Below are 20879 nucleotides of genomic sequence, written 5' to 3'. Positions count from 1 at the left end.
TCTGACATCGGAAGTTGGAGGAAAATGTAGTTAAAAATGAGGAAATACACGACTCATTATTGTCCCAGATCGAATTATCTCTCTTTAACTCGTGTAACTTGGAAAATTATATCAGTTTGCCGTAGTTCTCCCAGTCAATGTTTCATCTAGAAACTAGGAATATTCGTGTGCTCAGCTCACCTAGTCAGACACCTACAAACTCCCCATCCTCTTCCTAATTTCGTCAAACGCACGAGAATATTTTCGGGAAAAATACTCATTAAATGAACTTCATTTTTTGATAAGGAATCACTATTTTTGGCTCTATCATAAAAACACCTTTCTACGTCTCTGCCGTGCTAAGGAAAAACGCCGTATGAGCCCTCAGGCGTTGCCAAATTTCCCTTGACAATTCACTAATTTTCAAGAAAATTTGTGAATATTTTTCTTCCAATTTCTCGGGTAATTTTGCTTGTAATTTGATCTAAAAAGTCTGAAAATTTCAAGGAAAAATATCGACAATTTTCCTCATAAGTAAACTTTTTATCCGAGAAAATTTGGCAACTCTCGAATGTTCATACGGCGTTTTTCCTTAGCACGGCAGACTGGCAATGTGATGTTTCCGAAATGAACCGGAAACATGGTGGTTCCACATGGCAAAGTTTAGTCTAAAAAATACTAAAATATGATTATTTTATCGATGTAATTTTAACAACTCTTGAAGGAACATATGACATTTTACCCTTACACTGTGGATTGAGTTGTCGGTATTGCTGATCAACAGGAAGTTCTGGTAATTTGTTTTGCGTGTATCGATCTGTACCCGAGGACAGAGGAGAGCAAGTTCGGAAGAGATTCAAAGCAATAAAGATAGAAATGAAAATGATGGAATGAATGATGAATGATGTATGATGAGAGTAGCAAAGTAGAATTTCAGGAATCATAACCGACGTCACGTATTCTCTCGTCTCCAACTCAGTTTGTTTACGTTTTGACGGCAGCTCGGAAAATATTACCTCCGCCACGGGGAAATCATGGTTTCATCATGAGGAAAGCTCTAGTAGCAAGGAGTTGAAATGTTGCCAAAAATGAAGACAAGGTGGGAAAAGTCACGGGAAAAAGTCTTTCATCTAAATTTGATTTAGATGCTCTATATTTCGATATGAATATCTAAAAGTAATCCTCTTCTGTTACTTTAACCTCCGTTTTTTTTTTTTACTGAACCAGATTAAAATGCCTTCTTTTTTCTTTATTTTGGGTCAAAGCTTCGACCCGAAAAACCAAACCGCACTGGGAAAAAAACACATTGGATCTTGAGTCCAGACGCTTGAAAACATCGACAAGAAAAAGTACTCTTGATTCAATCAGAATCTAGCTTAAATCAAGAACCAAGCCTCTTAATTTAAGCGGATTTTGTTTTGATTCAAGCAAAAATCCGATTGAATCAAGAGTATTTTTTCTTGTCAGTGTTTTCAAGAGTCTGCTGGACTCTAGATCCAATGTGTTTTTTTTTTTTTTTTTTTCCAGTGGGCACCATCTTTCGTAAAATTTCTGTTCTACTTAAACTTCATCCCACAAACTCGTTGAGCTGCACTCTTTTACAATTCTTTCTCCTCATTCCGTTTTTATTTATTTATTATTTTTCTTTTTTTTTCTTTTAAAAAAAAATGTCATGCTCTCCTGACGCTATCATTATCGTTTCCACGCCTGTGCTTTTTGATGTTTTTATTGGCCTCAAACTCTTCAAGTCGTAACGATTTCGATGTTTTTAAAGTGTGATAGAAGAAAAAAATGTACCTCCCTTTAAAATCTGCCCCCTATCGACATGTGCCCTCTCAGCTACCTGGAATATACATTCCCGGTACTGGGTTTTAAAATTATCTGACGATTATGTCAGACCCCACTTTTCTTACAGTTTTCTTCAAATAGTATACACTTGCGCAACCTTACGGAAACGTCAGAGAGGTTGGAAATTCGGCATTGAAGGCTGCAGATGCTCGTGACTTGACTCCTTAAAAGAAATCAATACGATCAAAAACTCTCCTCGCTGGAAGTTTGAATAAAAAAGAACGCCTGAACGCCGGTACTGAATGCATCTTAATTCACTCGAGTGTAGGTGCGGTTGCAGACATCGAAGATTGAAGGCATTTTATTACGCCAAGTGGCGGAGCTGAGCCAAGTTCTCGGAGCGCAATGGGACGTTAAGCAATTGACTCGATTGAGCCCTTAGCTTAATTTGGAAATTTCGTCTTGTGCTTGCTTTCCTTTAATAATTCCTGCGTATGAAAAGACGTTTTCAGTGAAAGAATCGAATATATTTTTGGGGGAAGTCTTTCACAGGGGCTGATCTCGTCATTCAGGTGAAAATGTTTTGCGTTTTGTCGCAATGCTTCTCCCGCTTTCTACTCCACCTTCCTTTCCGAAACCACGTCGTATTTTTACTTCTATTACTTATTTTCGCGTCTCCGCCTTCCTTTTCTATTTCTCTCCTAAGATGGTGAATTTCCGTATTGAAATTGGAAAGGGCAAAAATTTCGCTTAAAATGAAATATAAATCAACATCTTGTGCCATAACAGGTCGACGAGTTTTAAAAGTCTAAAGGATCAGAGGTATGCTTGTGCTTTTTGTGCAGAAAAAAAACACATCTCGGAGTATTCTTACCGAGATTAATTAACAGAATAAAAGTGAAAAGAAAAATATCAAGAAAAAAAATCAAGGGTTAAACGCGCTATATTTATTGCTCCTTATCATTGTTTTCCCAAAGTTTCAGTGAGCTCAATTTTGTTGAGATTTCTGTTTAGAAGCCATCAGCTCTCTCTGCCTAAATTTTTACGGCTTCCGCGGAGAAAGCATAGACCTATCACAATCTTTAACACACGATCAAAAACCTCTCATAGTAAAATGAGGACCAAAAATAGCTAAGATTTAATCTGCCTTCTCACAGTGGTCCTAACTGCGATAACAATGGAAAAAAACTCAAATTTAAAAATTGGATGTTTGATTGGTTAGAGGACGCAGCATTATAGTCACTTTGCTCATCTTACTTTACTCCGAGTACAAATGTTGCAGCGGAGAAAAGAGAAAAACCCTGGAAAAATACCTTCATGAATGTAGAGGTTTTCGTCACAGAACAGGACAGACTGTAAGTTAAATTCCCGCTGTAGACCCACCTTCAGGACTCCTATTCGACAGGAAATTCGGGATTTGCGTTCTATAAAATTGTGTTAATAATGAGACAGAAAAAATTTTGAAAAGATGCAGCATTGCAGCTCCCTCTCTGAGAGATGAGAAGCTTGGAAAGGAAAAGGGTTAAGAGCATAAAAAATTAAGGTCTTGTAACTAACTTAATTGGGTTACAACTGCACGAAGGGGCCGTTCCTAAATTACGTGATGCAATTTTCCGGCATTTTTGACCTCCTTAACCCCCCCTCCCCCCCTTGTAACGCTTTTGTGACGTAGGTCCTTATCATATAACACGTAAAAACAAAATTGCGGTAACGCTCTATTCGACCCCCCCTCCTTCCACCCTGGAGCGCTACGCAATTTAGAGGAGAAGATCCTAATTTGTATCAGAACTTATTCTGGTTTGATGGTTTCTCAGCGGTTTATGTTTTGTCCACTTAATTAATAGTGAAGTTGGCAAACTTGAAGTTTTTGAAAGATTGGGAATGATTTATGCTATGATAACTATTGGCAGTTTAGGCTTTATCGACATTTTAGGGGGCGAAACTTTATCCTACTTATCTTTCAAGCCCCTCAGATGATTTTTTTTTTTTTTCAAAAAAAAAATTGAACCACTGTTCGCCCGTAGCGTTGTCCGTGGGCCGACCGCGGTCGTGGATCGCTATCAATCCATCTCGGCTGAATTATAGTGAACTGATCCATCAACATTGCAGCGTTTAAGCCTCCGCTTCCCTTTTTATGCTTTTATTTATACCAGCTCCAGTTTTCTTTATTCGCCCGACCTCCGAGCTTGAAATAGACGCTCGCGTCGGGTCCTGCTCCCGTGCGAGGGTGTGTAGGTGCGTGTGCGTATGTAGGTGCGTGTGCGTGTGTAGGTGCGTGGCTCCTAAAAGTTTGATCAAATGATGCGTAATTTATGGCCTCTTCTCACATCGTCCCCCAAGTCCATCTCTCTTCCACTCGTAAATCACAAGTACTTAAGTCGCCGAGATCCTAAATTTCATGGCATCCATACGAGCTTGTCAGCTTCAACTGATTGGACCAATTCAGCACCCGGAAATAGAATTGCCATCGGAGTCACTGAAATATTTTTTTTATGCATTTAGACGAATTGGTTTTTTCACAACAACATAGAAAGCAGCATAGTTTCCTTGGTATATTCTCGTTGCATTAAGGAAAATGCGTCAAAGAAGCGACTTTGTTAAGTCAAGTAAGATTTTAGTTATGATAAAAGAAGTTTATCTGGCATGCTGAAATGTTTTCAGTAGGTTTAAATAGGAACATTTCATCACGATATAATTACTTTCATTAACTTATCTAAGATTTTACTTTTTGGTATTGAGTAGTAGCCTTGAAGCAAAGCTCCTCCTGCAAGGAAAATAGTTTTCTTTGTCGTGATGAATCCGACTTTTCTCAGTGCGTTTTAAAGAGGAAACAGGGTGCACCGTGCACCGTTACAACATTGCAAGGCCTTAGCCAAGTATCATCTTATCAGCTCAATTTTTTTCTTACTACATGTGAAATGTCGATAACACTGCCTTCATTTAATGAAGAGTATTGTATTCTGAAGTAAAAAAGAACTCCGTCTTTCGGACGGAAGAGCGCTCTTAGCAGAGAAAAATATTTCAGTCGGTATTTTCACGAATTGAATTTTTAAAATAAACCGGAATTCCCTCGATGTTCGCCTTCAATTCGCCGGGTCGGCAAGAACAGCTCCCACGCGTTTAAATAGTCGCATTCTCTGCATTCAATCTGTGAGGGACGTTTCCGTGGAATGCATCGAGCAAAACCCGCTCGGTTGGCTTCTATAGATCGCGCAGCGACGGTCATTCTCCATATTCCCACTTCGCAGAAGGGTCTACTTTACATTTCGGTGTCTCGAAATTCTTTGAGGAATGGACGGATCGCGTGATCCCACGCAAACATACTTGTATGTCATACCCGGAGCTTGTTGCATTTAATTAAGTCGAGAGGCAAGGTGATCGCTTGAGTAAATTCATCGCAGCATCCCCTGAGGGCCATCCGGCGCTTCGTCATAAATTCGTGTAATTCGTGACATAGGATTATTCTGCCGTCCTAAGTAAGAACGCCACATGAGCCATCAGACATTGCCAAATTTTCTTCGACAAATCACGAATTTTCAGAAAAATTTGTGAATATTTCTTCCCCGATTTTTTTTCAAAGGATTTCGTTCGTAATTTGATCTAAAAAGTCAGAAAATTACAAGGAAAATCGTTCATAAGTTTCTCCTGAAATGAATATTTTCAAAGAAGAAATTTGGCAACATTCGAATGCGTATATGGCGTTTTTACTCAGCATGGCGGTATTGTGTCCGAGCTCCAAACGCATGGCGGAGAGACGACAAGTTTTATTAATATTCTCGTCCTAATATCGTCGCTCCTCTGACGTAAGGGCGTATCTCGATTTTTGCATGCGCCCTGTTCTGCATATAACGCCATGCTTTCTGGGGCTCATAAGTAAATTGAGATACGCCCTTACGTCAGAGGAGCGACGATATTGGGGTTGTTTTCTTTTCGGCCATCATCGTTTTTCGGCCGGTCCGTGTTCGTTCATCTAACCCCTTCACTCCTGCTTAACCAAATATTGAAGTGCGTTGTTAGTTCCGCTCGGGGCTGTCAGCTAGACACAGTTATTTACCGGGTCGAAGTTCCTTGCCTCGGTGGTCAAATATTGATGAATGAATTTGTTGCCCTCTCGCGCCGGTTGTAATATCCATTCAGCAGTAATCTTCCTAAGCCTCCATTGACCCAATTACTTTACCCTCCTCGTAGCACTTCTAACCCGAGTTCAACGCATAGGTGGAGATAAAAAGATTCTCTGGAAAAAAACTCCGGCCGTGGAAGCCGTATACTTACGGGCTGTACGGACATACCGTCCGCGTTCCGGGACCAGAGCCCGGAAGTTCCGGGTGTAGCACCCGGAGCAGCTATAGCTAAGGCTCCAGCACCTGGAACTTTCGGCGTCTGAGCCCGGAACGGACGGTATGTCTACACAGTCCGTAGCTTTTTTTTCCCCAGTGTTAGTTGCGCAGTGCTCATTATGGATTGCAGGTCCCGCCTACTTTTTTAGTTATAGTAACAATGTGATTTGAATGATATTTAATGAGTCGGGTCCGACGATGACGCCAGAAATAATTTTTACCTCAAGAATAACATTTTAACTTTAACTCGAAAAGTAGGCGGGACCTGGAAATCATGATGAGCGCACCGTAAGACCAACAATTTTTTTTTTTTTTTTCATCTATCTGGAGTTTAAAATTCTCAAAAAACTACAATGAGAGTATGATTTCCTCTTTAAACTCAAGGAATCCTTTTTCATGAAGTTGGTGTCAGTGTTACAGAAATTATAGAGATTTCCTGAATTTCTGCATCCCCTCTCTCATGGCATTCCACGTCCTAATCGAGTTTTTGGACCCAAGATAACACTGAAAATTTTTCAAGCGACAATGCGCAGCATGGCGCTATCTGACAGTCACCTGTGACTTTTTCAGGCTAATCAGTTAATGACGTGGTAACAACTCGTGTTTGTTTTGTCCGACCGCGGTGTGTTGTTTTATCGCAACACCGAAGAGGCATGAATAAAGCATTGTATACTCGTTAATCGATGTTTCGTGCGAGAGGTGCTGTTTCCTAACGAGGCCATCGAATAAGCCGTACAAAGTGTTGGCAACTCTAAATGAGAAAAGAAGAGTAAAGTTCGCGGAATCTTCACAAGTTTCAAGAGCAACAGCCGTCACGTTTTTTCTCTCGAGTTATTGCACACAAACGTGCCAGTTAAAGATCTTTTTTCTTACAGTTTCACCAATCGAACGATTTCCAGCGGATGTCTCAAAATTTTATGACCAAATTTGAGCAAATTGAAATTTTCCAAGAGGAGCCTCCGCATATTCAACTGAAAATTTCACTGATTTTTCTTCTGATTTATCGCAAAAACCAGGGAAATATTGGATGAAATATGGACAGGTACATCATTGTGAAAAATTGAATTGTTTTAGTCAATTTTGCAACCTTGGAATGGAGTTACGCTCTTTCTTCCTTGGAACGACGATGTGTGCTCTTCTACCGTGCTAAGGAAGAACACCGTGCGAACATTCGAGAGATGCCAAACTTCCCTTTATAGAACATACATTTACGACGGCATTCATGCATATTTTCCCCTGAAATTTTTAGATATTTTAGATTAAATTGTGTGCTAAATTGTCTGAATATTTTGGGAAAAAGTATGCACAATTTTCCTGATTAAGTCGTTTTTTATCGAAGGAAACTTGGCACCGTCTGGAGGCTAATACGGCGTTTTTCCCTAGGACAGCAGACTAGGGGTGGAGTTGGATTTTACGGGGTATCAGCAATAATGTATGTTTCAAGCCGCTATCATAGCGCTCTGCGACCCCCAGCCGCCAAAGTCTCCTATCCTCCCAAAGCCCTTCAGGGAGTTGACAAACCCTCATTTGATCAGCAATAATCATGGCGCAATAATCGTTAGTTATGCAGTAATGATTCCAATTTCCAGGTTTCGTTTTTCACGCCCCTTTTTTGGTGAAAATAATGACCTGTCGTCTAATGACACTATGGTTTTCTGTTTCAGCTCTATGCTACGGCGACACGGTCAACTGGCACGCCATCGTGGAGAATGTAACGATCTCGCCGCCGCCGGTGGAAGTGACCGTATCCAAGGAGTGCAATAAGTCGAGAGCCGAATACTGCCGTCACTGCCCGAGCGACTACCAGTACTGTTGGTCGGGGGAGCCCGGCACCTGCCAACCACGCACGCCCAAGTACCCAGCCAACTTCTGCCCTCGCCTCGAGACCCCGGATGGCACCTGCGTCACAGAATGCCCTCGTCCTTTGTAAGTTATGTCTTCGAGCGTCCGCCGACTGTAGATAGAGCATCGAAAGATTTGGTTTTCAAACTGGAATTTGAGCAATTTAAAAAAAAAAAAAAAAAAAAAAAAAAAAAAAAAAAAAAAAAAAAAAAAAAAAAAAAAAATAACCATCTTAATACGTAAATGCGAATGCTTTTCCAAGATATCGACGGCGAAACTGCAGAAATACAGATCTCGGTCGCGGTGTTCCGTAATCTCCGCTACTATTTTATTTTTTAAAAGGAGACCGAATCAACACTGGAAAAAAAAAACACATTGGATCTAGAGTCCAGACTCTTGAAAATATTGACAAGAAAAAGGACTCTTGATTTAATCAGATTTAAGCTTAACTCAAAAGGAAATCCGCTCAAATTAAGAGGCTTGGTTCTTGATTTAAGCTTAAATCTGATTGAATCAAGAGTATTTTTTCTTTTCGATGTTTTTAAGAGTCTGGACTCTAGATCCAATGTGTTTTTTTCCAGTGTAATAATGATAAAAAAAGGTTTTAAACGAAGAGCCCAATTTAGGGGGCGGCAATTGTTGTAATTTTTTCAAATGTAGGTATCAAGTAAAAAATCTGATTCAGGAAAAAAATTACAAACGAGAAAAGATCTCTCATTTCCTGAGAGTTAAAGTATAATAATTTCGAATTTGTTCGTCTTTTGGCGATACAAGAGACAGCGCCTTTCATTAGTCTAGTTGAGAGAGAAATCAAACACGCAATTTGGCCTGGAGCGGCGCGGCGCAGAGAGCAATGATGACGCGGATTGGATAGGAGAAGCCCTTGGCACGCCGGTCAGCATGAAACACATATTAGCGCCTACAAGACTCTATGAATACTTCACGCATTGCGTCGAACGCAGTGCGGTCAGTAGCGGTCGGCGTGAAACTCATAGTGCCTACAAGACTGTATGAATACTTCACGCATTGCATCAAACGTAGTGCGGTCAGCAGCGGTCGGCGCAGCGTCGGCGTGAAGCGCATAGCGCCTACAAGACTGTAGGGATACTTCACGCATTGCATAAAACGTAGTGCGGTCAGCAGCGGTCGGCGCAGCGTCGGCGTGAAGCGCATAGCGCCTACAAGACTGTAGGGATACTTCACGCATTGCGCCAAACACAGTGCTGTTGGCGCGGTGGCGGAAATTAAAATCATTAAACCACATTCATGTTTATTCTTTCATAACTTTTCGTTATTTTCTTATAAATGAAAGGCCTCGTCCACACAGAGATAGGTTTACGGAACATAATTTTCGCGCAAATTAAGTTCCGTGAACTTGCGCTTGAGTTGACAAGGATTTCACAAAACATGCGCTCCACACGAGTAAACACGTCTTATGTACCCCTCCTTCTCCGGTACGTTCACTCGATGATTTATATCGATGTTTCAAAACGAATGAGAAGGGGCGGCAAAATACAGGCGGCCCATGGGCGGCAAGTAGGTAAATCCGGCCCTGCCAACTTGTTGCTCGGCCTTTATGCACAAGCGTACTGCATTCTATGTAAATGGGTCAGTTACGCTGTTCTCAGAATCGTGTCTTGAAGCTTAATTCTTGTAGATTAGCTGAAAGTAATAAGATCCCTCCAAACAGCAACTTTCTGCGTTGAATTGTAAAATTCGGTCTCTGGCGTCATCCACAGCGGTAGGGACACCCTTGGTTTCTTCCACCTTGTTTTCATCCAAGTTTCACATTGAGTAACCAGTACAAATGTGTGTCTCACTGATTAATGAAAGCAAGGTGGAAGAAACCAAGGGTGGAAGACGCCAGAAACCGAATTTTTCAAAGCTCGATTAGTCGGTTAATATTCAACGTAGAAAGTTGCTTTTTAGACGGAACTTAATATTTTTAGCTGATCTACGAGGATCAAGCATCAGAATATGGTTCTGCGGCTATCGCACCAGATTTTTGATGAAAATCCCGAACGTTCACTGGGGAAAAAAAAGAAAGAAAGAAAGAAAAAAAAACACCTTGGATCTAGAGTCCAGACTCTTGAAAACATTGACAAGAAAAAGGACTCTTAATTCAATCAGATTTAAGCTTAAATCAAAAGGAAATCCGCTCAAATTAAGAGGCTTGGTTCTTGATTTAAGCTTAAATCTGATTGAATCAAGAGTATTTTTTCTTGTCGATGCTTTTAAGAGTCTGGACTTTAGATCCAATGTGTTTTTTTTTCCTGTGTTGCACCCTTGCCATGAGACGAATGATTGATTTCGATGGTATTTTTGTTTCAGAGTCAAGTACAAGCATTGGTGCATCGTGGATGAGGAGTGTCGAAATTTATCGTCGGAACTGATCGTCCGGAAACGACCCAGCAGCCTGGATCCTCTCGGTCTCGGTGCCGCTTCCTCGGAGGCAGCCAAGAGGCAGCACTTCCCATTCCAAGGCTCTTGCATCGTCGACTGCCCGCCGCGCTACGAGCGGATAGACAGGAAGGAAGGAGCCACGTGCGAACCCTGCCCTCGAGACAAGATCTACTGCAATCAGTGCAAGGGCGGCAAGATCAGGAGTATCGCAGAGGCGGAGGCGCTGAAAGGCTGCATCTACATCAACGACTCGCTCGAGATCGAGATCTCCAACGAGCGGAACAACTCGGCCATCCAGGACATCCTGACCGCGTACCTGGGCGACATCGAGGAGATCGAGAACCACCTCAAGGTCAGTCGATCCCTCGCCCTCCAGTCGCTGAACTTCCTGAGGAATCTCACCATCATCCACGGGAAGCCGAAGGAGATGTCCAACCGGATCCAGGACAACTCCAGCCATCCCTCCTTCATAGTCACCGAGAACCAGAATCTCCAGGAGCTCTGGGACTGGGACCAGAAGCCCGACGGACGGAAGTTCGAGATACGACAGGGCACGCTCTCCTTCCACGACAACCCGAAGCTCTGCATATCGACCATCAAGGACTTCGCGCTGATCGCCAACATGTCCACCGCGAACCAGTCGGAGGTGTCGACTTTCTCGAACGGGGAGAAGGCTCCGTGCCACAGCACGAACATCAACGCGACGGTCGTGAAGACGGCTTCCGACACCGTTATTATCGACATCAGCCGTCCCAAAAGCAAAGAGACGTCGAGTTTATCCCTCCGCTATGTTGTTTATTACTCGGAAGTCAAAGATCAAAACCTGACGGCGCACGAAGGACCGGATGAGTGCGGCTCTAATTCGTGGAGGATAAGCGAGACGATCGTGTCAGCGAACGAAACGGAGGCCTTGATGGCCAACGATGCCTCCGTTCCTGAGAAACAGACGCACATCCTCGGGCATCTGGAACCGGACACCCTGTACGCGTTCTACGTTCGAACGATTAACTTCAGCGGTTTAAGTACCGTACATTACGTTCGAACGACACCAGCGAGGCCTTCGTTACCGCAAGACGTCAAAGCTCACTCCAACTCGAGCTCCCAGATCGTTCTTTCGTGGAGACCCCCTCGCCATCCTAACGGTAACCTAACGCATTACGTTCTGAAAGGCTACTTGCGGGAGTACAACCAGAGCTACCTCGATAAACGTAACTATTGTCAGCGGAAGTTACTGCGAATAGCCCCGAACAATGCCACCTTCCCTCCAGATTTTATCACTGGCGCAGCCGAATCTGATAAATGTCGCAAATCTTACAAGTGTAAAGACTTGGAGTATAGTAAAACCATCAACTGGGAGTTGGAGGACATAAAACATTATCAATGTGATAATTATATGCTCAAATGGCTCGAGTTGGCTCATCTAATGCACGATAGCGCACCAGATTTTCCGGCCAGTAGCGCGTCCGTTGATGCGCCGGAAAATTTCAATTTTCAGGATGAAAGGACAAGCTTCTATCATAATGTCTCAAAGGATATGACACTATTTTCGATCGATAATTTGATGCACTTTAGCGAATACGTCATCCTGGTTTCAGCGTGTCGAGAAATCTACCCTAACGAGACCACTGCACATTGCAGCTATGATGTCTTCATCACAGCGAAAACGTTAAGTCTCAGGGAAGCTGATGATATAAATCTGGACTCAATAAATTCTACTGTGATCAACAACGAAACTGTTCTCATCAGGTTTGATGAACCCTACGAACCAAACGGTGTGATCCTCAGTTATGAAATCGAGTATTATCAAGAACCAGATAGCGAGGGAAAGTCGCGTAAGTGTATTACGCGCTCAGAATTTTTAGACATGAATAGGAGCTTGGAACTGAGTGTTGGGCCGGGTCTCTACAGTTATCGGATCGTTGCGACGTCCTTGGCAGGTCCAGGTAACCCGTCAATCCCCAAATCATTTGAGATCAAAGACAGAGAAGGGAGTAGTTATACGACACTCTTCATGCTCTTTACGATCCTCATCTCAGGAGTGCTCATTGCCTGTCTTTTCGGTTACTTTTACTTGAAGAAAAAAGCAATGGAGGCCAACATGAAACTTTATGCCTCTGTGAACCCTGACTACTTCCGGATGCCGTACGTTGTTGACGAATGGGAAGTTCCTCGGAGGGATGTCACCATCGTGAAAGAGCTCGGGGAAGGGACCTTCGGGACGGTGTTCGAAGGTTTACTGTATCCTGACAAGAAGAAATGCGCCGTCAAAACGGTGCAAAAGAACAAAGAGCACGATGTCAACGAGTTCTTGAACGAAGCATCAGTCATGAAAGCTTTCAGCAACGCTTATCACATCGTCAAACTCCTCGGAGTGGTCTCCATCGATAGACCACCCCTGGCGATCATGGAACTGATGGCTCTGGGTGATCTGAAATCCTTCTTGAGGGGTTCGCGGGAACAGCCGGAATTTTTGCCAGACACGAAGCGCATCTACAAAATGGCGGCTCAGATAGCCGACGGAATGGCCTACCTGGAGGCGAGGAAGTTCGTTCATCGTGACTTAGCCGCGAGGAATTGTATGGTGGCCGAAGACATGACGGTGAAAATCGGCGACTTCGGAATGACTCGAGATGTTTATGAGACTGATTACTACAAGAAAGGGGACAAAGGCTTGTTGCCCATCCGATGGATGGCCCCGGAAAGTTTAGGTGACGGTATTTTCACGTCTTCCTCGGACTCGTGGAGCTACGGCGTCGTTCTGTGGGAAATAGCCACCCTAGCCGAGCAACCATATCAAGGACTCGCCAACGAGCAGGTGTTACAATACGTGCTGAGCAAACAAATTTTAGATACTCCTACTGATTTTCCAGAAGCGTTGAAACCGCTCATGAACCAGTGTTGGAGCTGGAGGCCACCACAACGTCCAAGCTTCATGGCCATTTTAGATATTCTGGACCCGGTCACAGATGAAGATTTCAGGTCCGTATCCTTTTACCATTCGGAGGAGGGCCGCGAGTTGCGGAAAAACCTCAAACATAGGTCACAGGAGAAAGCTTCGAAAGATCAAGCGCAAGTTCTGGCATTCATGTCCTCGTCGTCGGAGAAATTCTACTCTCCGAAACAACTCGCCAACACGCTGGGTCTTTTCAAGTCAAGATCTCATTCTAAAAGTAAAACCTCCTTAGGCGGCTCGGCGTCATCGTATGTTTTGACTGATGCGTATGTTCCTTTAAAACAATTTCCTGACTATCCCGGAGACGATCCCGTGGATGATCAACCTAGCACGAGTATGTCTCATCCTACCCTCAATGGTCACCTGCCTTCCACGAGTCGAAGCTAGTTTTTATTTATTCCCTCCTTTTATTAGTTGTAAGTTTGGATTACCTCATTCAGTTTTTTTATGAAACTTTTTATTTTCAAACGGACTGCTTTACTTTATTCCTCCCTTTATCTCCTTTTCTATCCTCTCTCTTTTCCCTTTTACTCTCTTTTAACATCGAAGTGAAGATGTATGCCTTTACATATATTCTATATATTCTGTATAATAGTTTATTTTTCATAAAGATGTTAAGTCCAACACGGAGTCTACCCCTTCAACCTCTCACAGTAGATATACTTGCCTGTTTCTTCAATAAAAATGTTACAATGCTTTAAAATGTTCACCGGTCTATAGTATAACTGATGTCCATTGTTTGCATCATCAAATATTCTCAACAAAGAAGTGAAGCATGTATTGGGACACTGTATTTTCCAGTTTTTTCCTCCTTTGTTGGTTCAATTTCTTTTCTGCTCTTCTAGGGCACTGCTCTCTCAGTAATTGAAGTTATTTTTGGTACTATTTTCGTTAAAAATAGATCTGAATTTGTGTAAATATTTACCAAATTTAGAACTATCACCTCTCCGGTTTGATTTTTCTTGGACAATCGTGTAAAATATTTCCCCGGTTCAGTTGTCATGTAATAAAATTGTATTTGCTAGTCATATTTCCGTTCAACCACTTCAGAGTCGTGTGAACCTTCATGATATCAATATAACAAAATGATTTGTTTTTTCTTGTGTAAATAGTTTTTCATCGAATTTTTTTCACTTTTTTGTAATAATTTCTTTTTTTTATTTCAATTGTAAGAAAAATGTACAAATTGTACTTTCATCATTTTAAAGTATAACTTAACGTCTTTAACCAATGTGTTGATGTTTAATGTTATGATCAATAGTTACCAATGTTTCTGTTTTAAGTGAGTAGTTATTTATTTCAAATTGTTTTTCCTTCTGAAGGTCACATGATCTTTTTTTTTTTTTTTGTTTAATTGATACTGTTATATAGCTTGTAGTGTTTCTAAGTGGTCGGACATTTTTTAGGGCAAGCACGGCCTGTACCCTGATTGTTTTTTTATTTTATTTTTTAATTCAACTTTTTTCATTATTTATTTCATTTTATGAGACAGTAAAAATGCTTGTCTCAGCGTCCTTGCTTTAAATAGAGTATCTCGACGGACTAGATTTTTTATTCAACAGTCTTCACAGAGAAAATGGCTGAACAATTATTACATATATTTAATTTTTCTCTTAAGACTAACTATCAAAGACTCCAACGTCTCTGGAGTTCAAAAATAGTATGTTCCGGAAACAAAAACCAAAAATGAATTGTTAAAATTCATATTAGCACAGAACTCTGCACCACCGTGATCTTTGGGTTCCTCATCATTAAAAATGTCTGTTGCACAAGAATTTTGGCTAGATCAGAAGCGCACTGACTTTCCCTTGAGTAACCAATGTCCTGAAGTATGCACCTTAAATTTACATCCCTGATATGAAAAGGATTGAACAAATTCCCTAAATTGTTGATTTTGATGGAAATAAAATGGTGAAACATGATATCTCCAGTATCAGAATTATAATTTACTATTTTAAATCTTGGAGTACTTTTTCAGAACTTAACTTGTAAGTTGCAACCTTTACACTTAGTTTATTGCTCACAGTCACTAACAAAACAACCTCAGCACATTTATCTCCACTTCCATCTCAATCAAATTTCCAAAACATATGCAAACCTGCAAACAAAACTAATGAGATCACAATTCCGCAAACGATTATGTATCTGAAAGGCATTGTCAGTGGGTACCAAATTTTTTTGTATCACTACCATCCTAAGTATTTCCAGCTTTTAGATTTTGACTTTTCTCCAAACTTTTTTCTGCACCTGACTGATGAACTAGGAAACCATTTGTCTTGTCCTACTTTTGTTTTTCCTTTCAAGACTAAGTTGACATTTTTGAGAATGAAATATCTTTCATATAAATCAAAGAAATCACTGAAAGCCTTCAAGAAATAATGTTGATTGGTTTTTCAATTAAATAATGACGTATCAAAGGATATCATCGATGGTGTGAATTGAGATACATGATTTCTGAGTTTATCCATCAATATGTCTTTTTGTCCCATGTTTTTTCTCAAAGTTTTTCTTAACTCGGCACTTATCCATGACAGTAGCCTCGATTGCTGATTATGAATTTAACCTGATTTTCATTATGTTCTGAATGTCCTTTGTGATTTTTCCATATTTTATTAGGACCTAATTACGTTATTCAAAGGATAAGTACCTATAAGAAGGCTAAACAGTGCCATGGAAAATTTTGATTGGTAAAGTCATTTATTTAAGTTAAGAAATTCTGGCCAGAGACTTATGCTTTGTAAGTGCTGAAGAATGTCAAAACATACAAGAACTTCCAATTGAAGATATTTTAACTTTTTAAACAGTGTATAAGTAGGTTCTCATTCCACCCTCCCTTTCTCCCATCAAAAATAAGTATCATTTTGTAAGTATTGTTCAAGATTTTTTTTTAGCTGGACCAAATTTTTTGTATTTTTGTACAAAATTACCCATACTTTTCATCAGTAGATAGATAGTGTTTATTTTAGTGCCTGTTTTCCTTGTGTATCCATTATTAAAAACCCACTGATTCTCCTTTTATGCTCATCAGTTTCATTTTTTTAATTAATTTGATCTTTTCTGTTATCTGTAGAGAGGAGCATTTGCTCGTCCAATATGTTTATTTAAATTTTTGTTTTTATCCCTGATTCATAAAGCTGTATCATCACATCATACTTTTTACAAAACAGTGTTTAATATTTCCTCATTTTATCGGCTTTTTGTGCACAGGCAGACAGTTGCTCAAGGAAGTCACAAAAATAAAAGATAATTAATTCTTGATTCCCAAAAATTTTGCATTTTCCTCATGGCCTGAAGAGAAATATAAAGCAGCATAATTGGACCGCGTTAAACAGAAAGGAACCAAGTCACATCAGCTATTGCCAAATTTAATTGGCTAATTTAATTTTTTACATGAAAACGGTTGTGCGGATTTTCGTGCAAATTTCAGTGAATTTTCTCCATATTACGAAGCAAATCCTTAACATTTTCAAAGAGATCTGCACAAACGTTTTCTTGTAAAAAATTAAAGTGCCCAGTTAAAATTGGCAATAGCTGATGTGGCTTGGATCCTTTCTGTTAAACGCTGTCCAATTCACCCTCCAAATCAGCTATACAAGTTAAATCTCGGCTCAGCTAAAAGAATAAAAATGGAAAATAAAATTTATACTCATCTCTCTCATTTTAAAACAAAATCTTCCATTTTTTCTCCTGTTCTGTTAGACCATATTCTTTATTTATTTTGACCATTTATACGGAACCTATCACAAAAATGTATGAGGGCGCTTTTTTTATTCTGCTGATACACTTTTTAATCATTGAAATGAGGTCAATTATCTGTACCATAACCACTGTATTTGTTCTTGTAATGATGTTTGATTAATGATCTAAAGTGTAACTGTAACTTTATGTTCATTCTACTTCCTCTGGGTTTTACAGACAGGTTGCTGTGTAGATAGAATCTCTTGGATTATATTCTTCATCATCATTTTTTCAAATCAATATCTCAAAGAGAAGGATTCACTAGATGTTTATGTTTCCTTGATTTTTTCAAAATATACCTTGGTTCGTTTATCATCATAATTTGCTGTGATCACAGTTATCCATGGAATCTAATTTCTATGGCATTGTAAATATTGTTTAAGTCTATTTCCTTTTGTAAATCAATTTAAAAGAGCTTGAAAGTTAAAAATTTATAGAATTATGGTTTGTTCAGGTTATGGTAATCTTTAGTGTTGGATGTTTCTCTTTTTTTCCTGCCCCATTTAATAATTTCTTTCTTGTTCAACTAAGAGATATTTTTAATTCCGCAGTTTCCTCTAAAGGGACCCACTTTGCAACACAGCATTATTGCAACATTTACATTTTTTGTATTTTATCTGAATTATGAGTTGCCCTGACATTGATATTAGCATGAACTTTGACTCTTTTCAGAATATTTTGCCATTTCCTTGCTGATAAAGTCTCTACAGGGTGACAAGTCCTTGTAAAGTCAAGGAAAACCTCAAAAATTCAGTAAATAAATTTATTTTTCTCACTGAGATAAGTCAGGAAATTTTGCTTCTGAACCTCTAATTTACTCTCACCATCAAAATATCTGAACAATTAGGTTCACTCAAGCATTCTATTAGAAGAGCTCACATTTTGCACTGAATGTGTCCTGTGAAAAGCATTTTCATACCCAAGATCCTTACAAAGTCCGGAAATTTCAAAATTTGATGAAACTTGTCACCCTTTCTCCGTCGATCGGTCCATTTTTCAATATTTCTCGTCCTGTTTTTTCACGGATAGTAAGTACCTGTTAATATTCTCCCCTATGTCCCAAAATTATCATTAGGAAATTCCTGTTTAATAATGTTGCAGCAATGCTCTTTGCAATAGAACTGATACCCCTCTCACTAGCATTTTAAGGCCATAGTTCGTTTTTTTTTTTTGCATTTTATAAGCTCTAATAATGGTAAAAAGTGTTGCATCCATTAGATTTCAATATTATACTTCAAATAAGAGCTCTATAAATAATTAAGTTTTTTTGCGCTCAATACATATTCTTTTATCTCATCACCACAATCACCTGTAAGTTCAAACAAAACCAATCTATTTCTCTATCCCCCTATGCAGAGAAAAAATAACTTTCCTTATATCAGATTGGTCACTGATGTAACTTTGTTACACTCTGCTTTCGAGTGCCTACCTTTTTCTGAATGTAGGGAGCGGAAGTCCCAAATGGACACGTTTATGCTGAAAGTAACTATATTGCATGTGAACCACATGCACATAGTTCCTTTTGGCATATATACATCCAAATAGCATAATCTACTAAGTACGAATGGCTTAGAATCAGTAATAAGTAATTTATAAATATGCATTGTGATGAGGTCCAAAAGTTAACCACCAGGGCCTGTTCATTGCCCATAACTTTGACCATCACAAATTTGCCAGTTTAATTTATACCATCATAACATGGGAGATTGGTGTTGCCGTAATTTATTCCCACCGATTCATCGAGGTCACTATCAATCTTAACGAGTAAAGCAAGTTCCTTAGAAAGGAAGAAAAAAAATTCAAATATTGTTCTACTCTTGGATGAGTTTTTAAGGGTTGTCTTATTCCCTGTCCAAAACCAAAGATTACTGAATGCCTTTTTGCATGTGTATGTGACAAATGCAACTTTTCTAATATAGGTAGGTATCGAAAATTTGGATTTGTTGAAGAGTCTCCTATTTACTTTTATTATAGCTTTCAAACTTAGTTTATTTTAATCGCCCTTAAATTGAAAATGTTCTTTTTCATGAGAGTAATACATTACCGACGTGAATCCTCCATCGTCAATTCTCTTCAAAAATTGATGACTACTTTGGTATGTAGTTCTTTATATTTGGTAACCTAAGTTCAAACAAATGAAAAAACAAAGTTAAAATTTGAAAATAACTTTACTCCATTTTGTAATTGAATTTTATTTCTAACTATGTAAGTACCCTCTCCGAAGATCACCAACATTAAATGCATTTGATGATTTTGTAATAACGCTGATAGGCTGAAGATGTTTTCTGAGACTGTGTGTTACCTAGGTACACAAGGAATTTATCACCATTAAGATATTGTACGAATGCAGAAAGGGGGCAAGTGTCTGATAGAACTTTCTTTTACTGCTTACATATTAACAAATCTTTTTGAAGATAATTGCTTCGAAGAGGGAATTTTCAAAACAAGGAAGAGGTGAGCAAATGGAATGATTACTGCAAAGGCCTAGTTTTCATTGTTAGCACATCTCATACCTCCCCAGCAGGGCGATTATTGAAATGACATCGACTCTATGTCGCCGCTTTGTCGTGTAACGCTGATGGCGCGACTCGACAAAGCGGCGACATAGAGTCGATATCATTTCAATAATCGCCCTGCTGAGTCCTACCAAGTCTAAGTAGATACCTTCATCCAGTTTTTAAGTTTTGATATTTGTAGTTTTAAGGTTTCAGTTTATCATTCCGTTCTTTGATATTGACGCATGTACCTATTTTATCTAGTTCCCACAAACAAGCGAATTCTTTATTGGAGCTGTCAGAATGGTTCTTTTTCAGTATCTTTAATGTTTTCAGGTCGAAAATCAAAGAAAATGATCTGAGGTTGTAAGTTATTTTAGGTTCATGGAAAAATCACTTCACAATAGATTTTTATTTAAAATTGCGCCTCTTAAATGGTTAAAATCTGCGCAAAGCAATACAATGGAACTCTAAACATAATATTTTTTCTGCCATAAAGAACACTCACTTTCACCTGTATGTGAATTCAAAGACTAAGTATGCTATTGAATGTTTTAATCAAACAACTTGTGTACCTTTTGAATATTGTACCTAATTAAGTGTTACTTTTCTTCTCTCAGTGTTATCATCTTGTTATATTCTTCTGTACTGAGTACTAATCTTCAGAAAATAATTAAATATTCAGTACTAAGACCACATATTTCTAGATTTTTCTTTCTACGCACAATGGAAGCAAAATTTTTCTTGAGGCAGGAAAACCCGAAGTGTATCAATAGAATTGCTTAAATTTCTTAGGTTAACAACTTAATTTCTGTAATCTGAACCTGAAATCTGCCTTCCCTCTCTATCACATCAATGTGTAAATTAAGAAGTTGAAAATGTTTTATGGCTCTTCATTTACTGCGTCATCATCAAGCATTTAAGTAAAGTCCATATTTTATTACCCAAAAACATCATTGTTGAACTCGTCCAAATGTATGTCTGACCAGAGATGACGAGGCCACCAATATTTTAAATTTCATGTATGCCTCCGAAAGTTTGTGTAATTGTAGCATATTTGAATGAGAATAAATTATACCCGACTGGTGTGTAATGAAGCTATTTTTTGTACATATCCTGACTGTTTTTTTGTATAAAAATGTACAAATCTTTTTAATTTTTGAAACTCAATTTTCTGTAAATTTGTTGTTTAAATCCAAAAGAAGAATAAATTGCTGTTATTGCCTAAACTTTTCTACTTGTATTTTCTGTGAAACCTCCTTCCTGGTACTTAATATCTACACAAGAACATCATATCATGAATAATTCATGATGATTTAAAAAAATTCCTTTTAGTACTTTTCA

The 20879-nt window shown here is 39.3% G+C and overlaps 1 protein-coding gene across 1 annotated transcript in view; it reads left to right on the top strand.

The window, feature by feature from the left end:
- LOC109030564 (insulin receptor) overlaps window positions 1-20764 on the top strand; it is a 380809-nt gene extending 360045 nt beyond the window's left edge. Inside the window, exons 2-3 of the mRNA XM_019041589.2 lie at window positions 7769-8030; window positions 10278-20764. Coding sequence (XP_018897134.2) covers window positions 7769-8030; window positions 10278-13689 — 3674 coding nt within the window. The 3' untranslated portion in view covers window positions 13690-20764. The remainder of the gene's footprint in view (window positions 1-7768; window positions 8031-10277) is intronic.
- Window positions 20765-20879: the final 115 nt, after the last annotated feature.

The sequence above is a fragment of the Bemisia tabaci genome, chromosome 3 (genome assembly GCF_918797505.1).
Source record: "Bemisia tabaci chromosome 3, PGI_BMITA_v3".
In the NCBI taxonomy this organism is placed as follows: domain Eukaryota; kingdom Metazoa; phylum Arthropoda; class Insecta; order Hemiptera; family Aleyrodidae; genus Bemisia; species Bemisia tabaci.
This window is presented reverse-complemented; position numbering and strand designations above follow the sequence as displayed.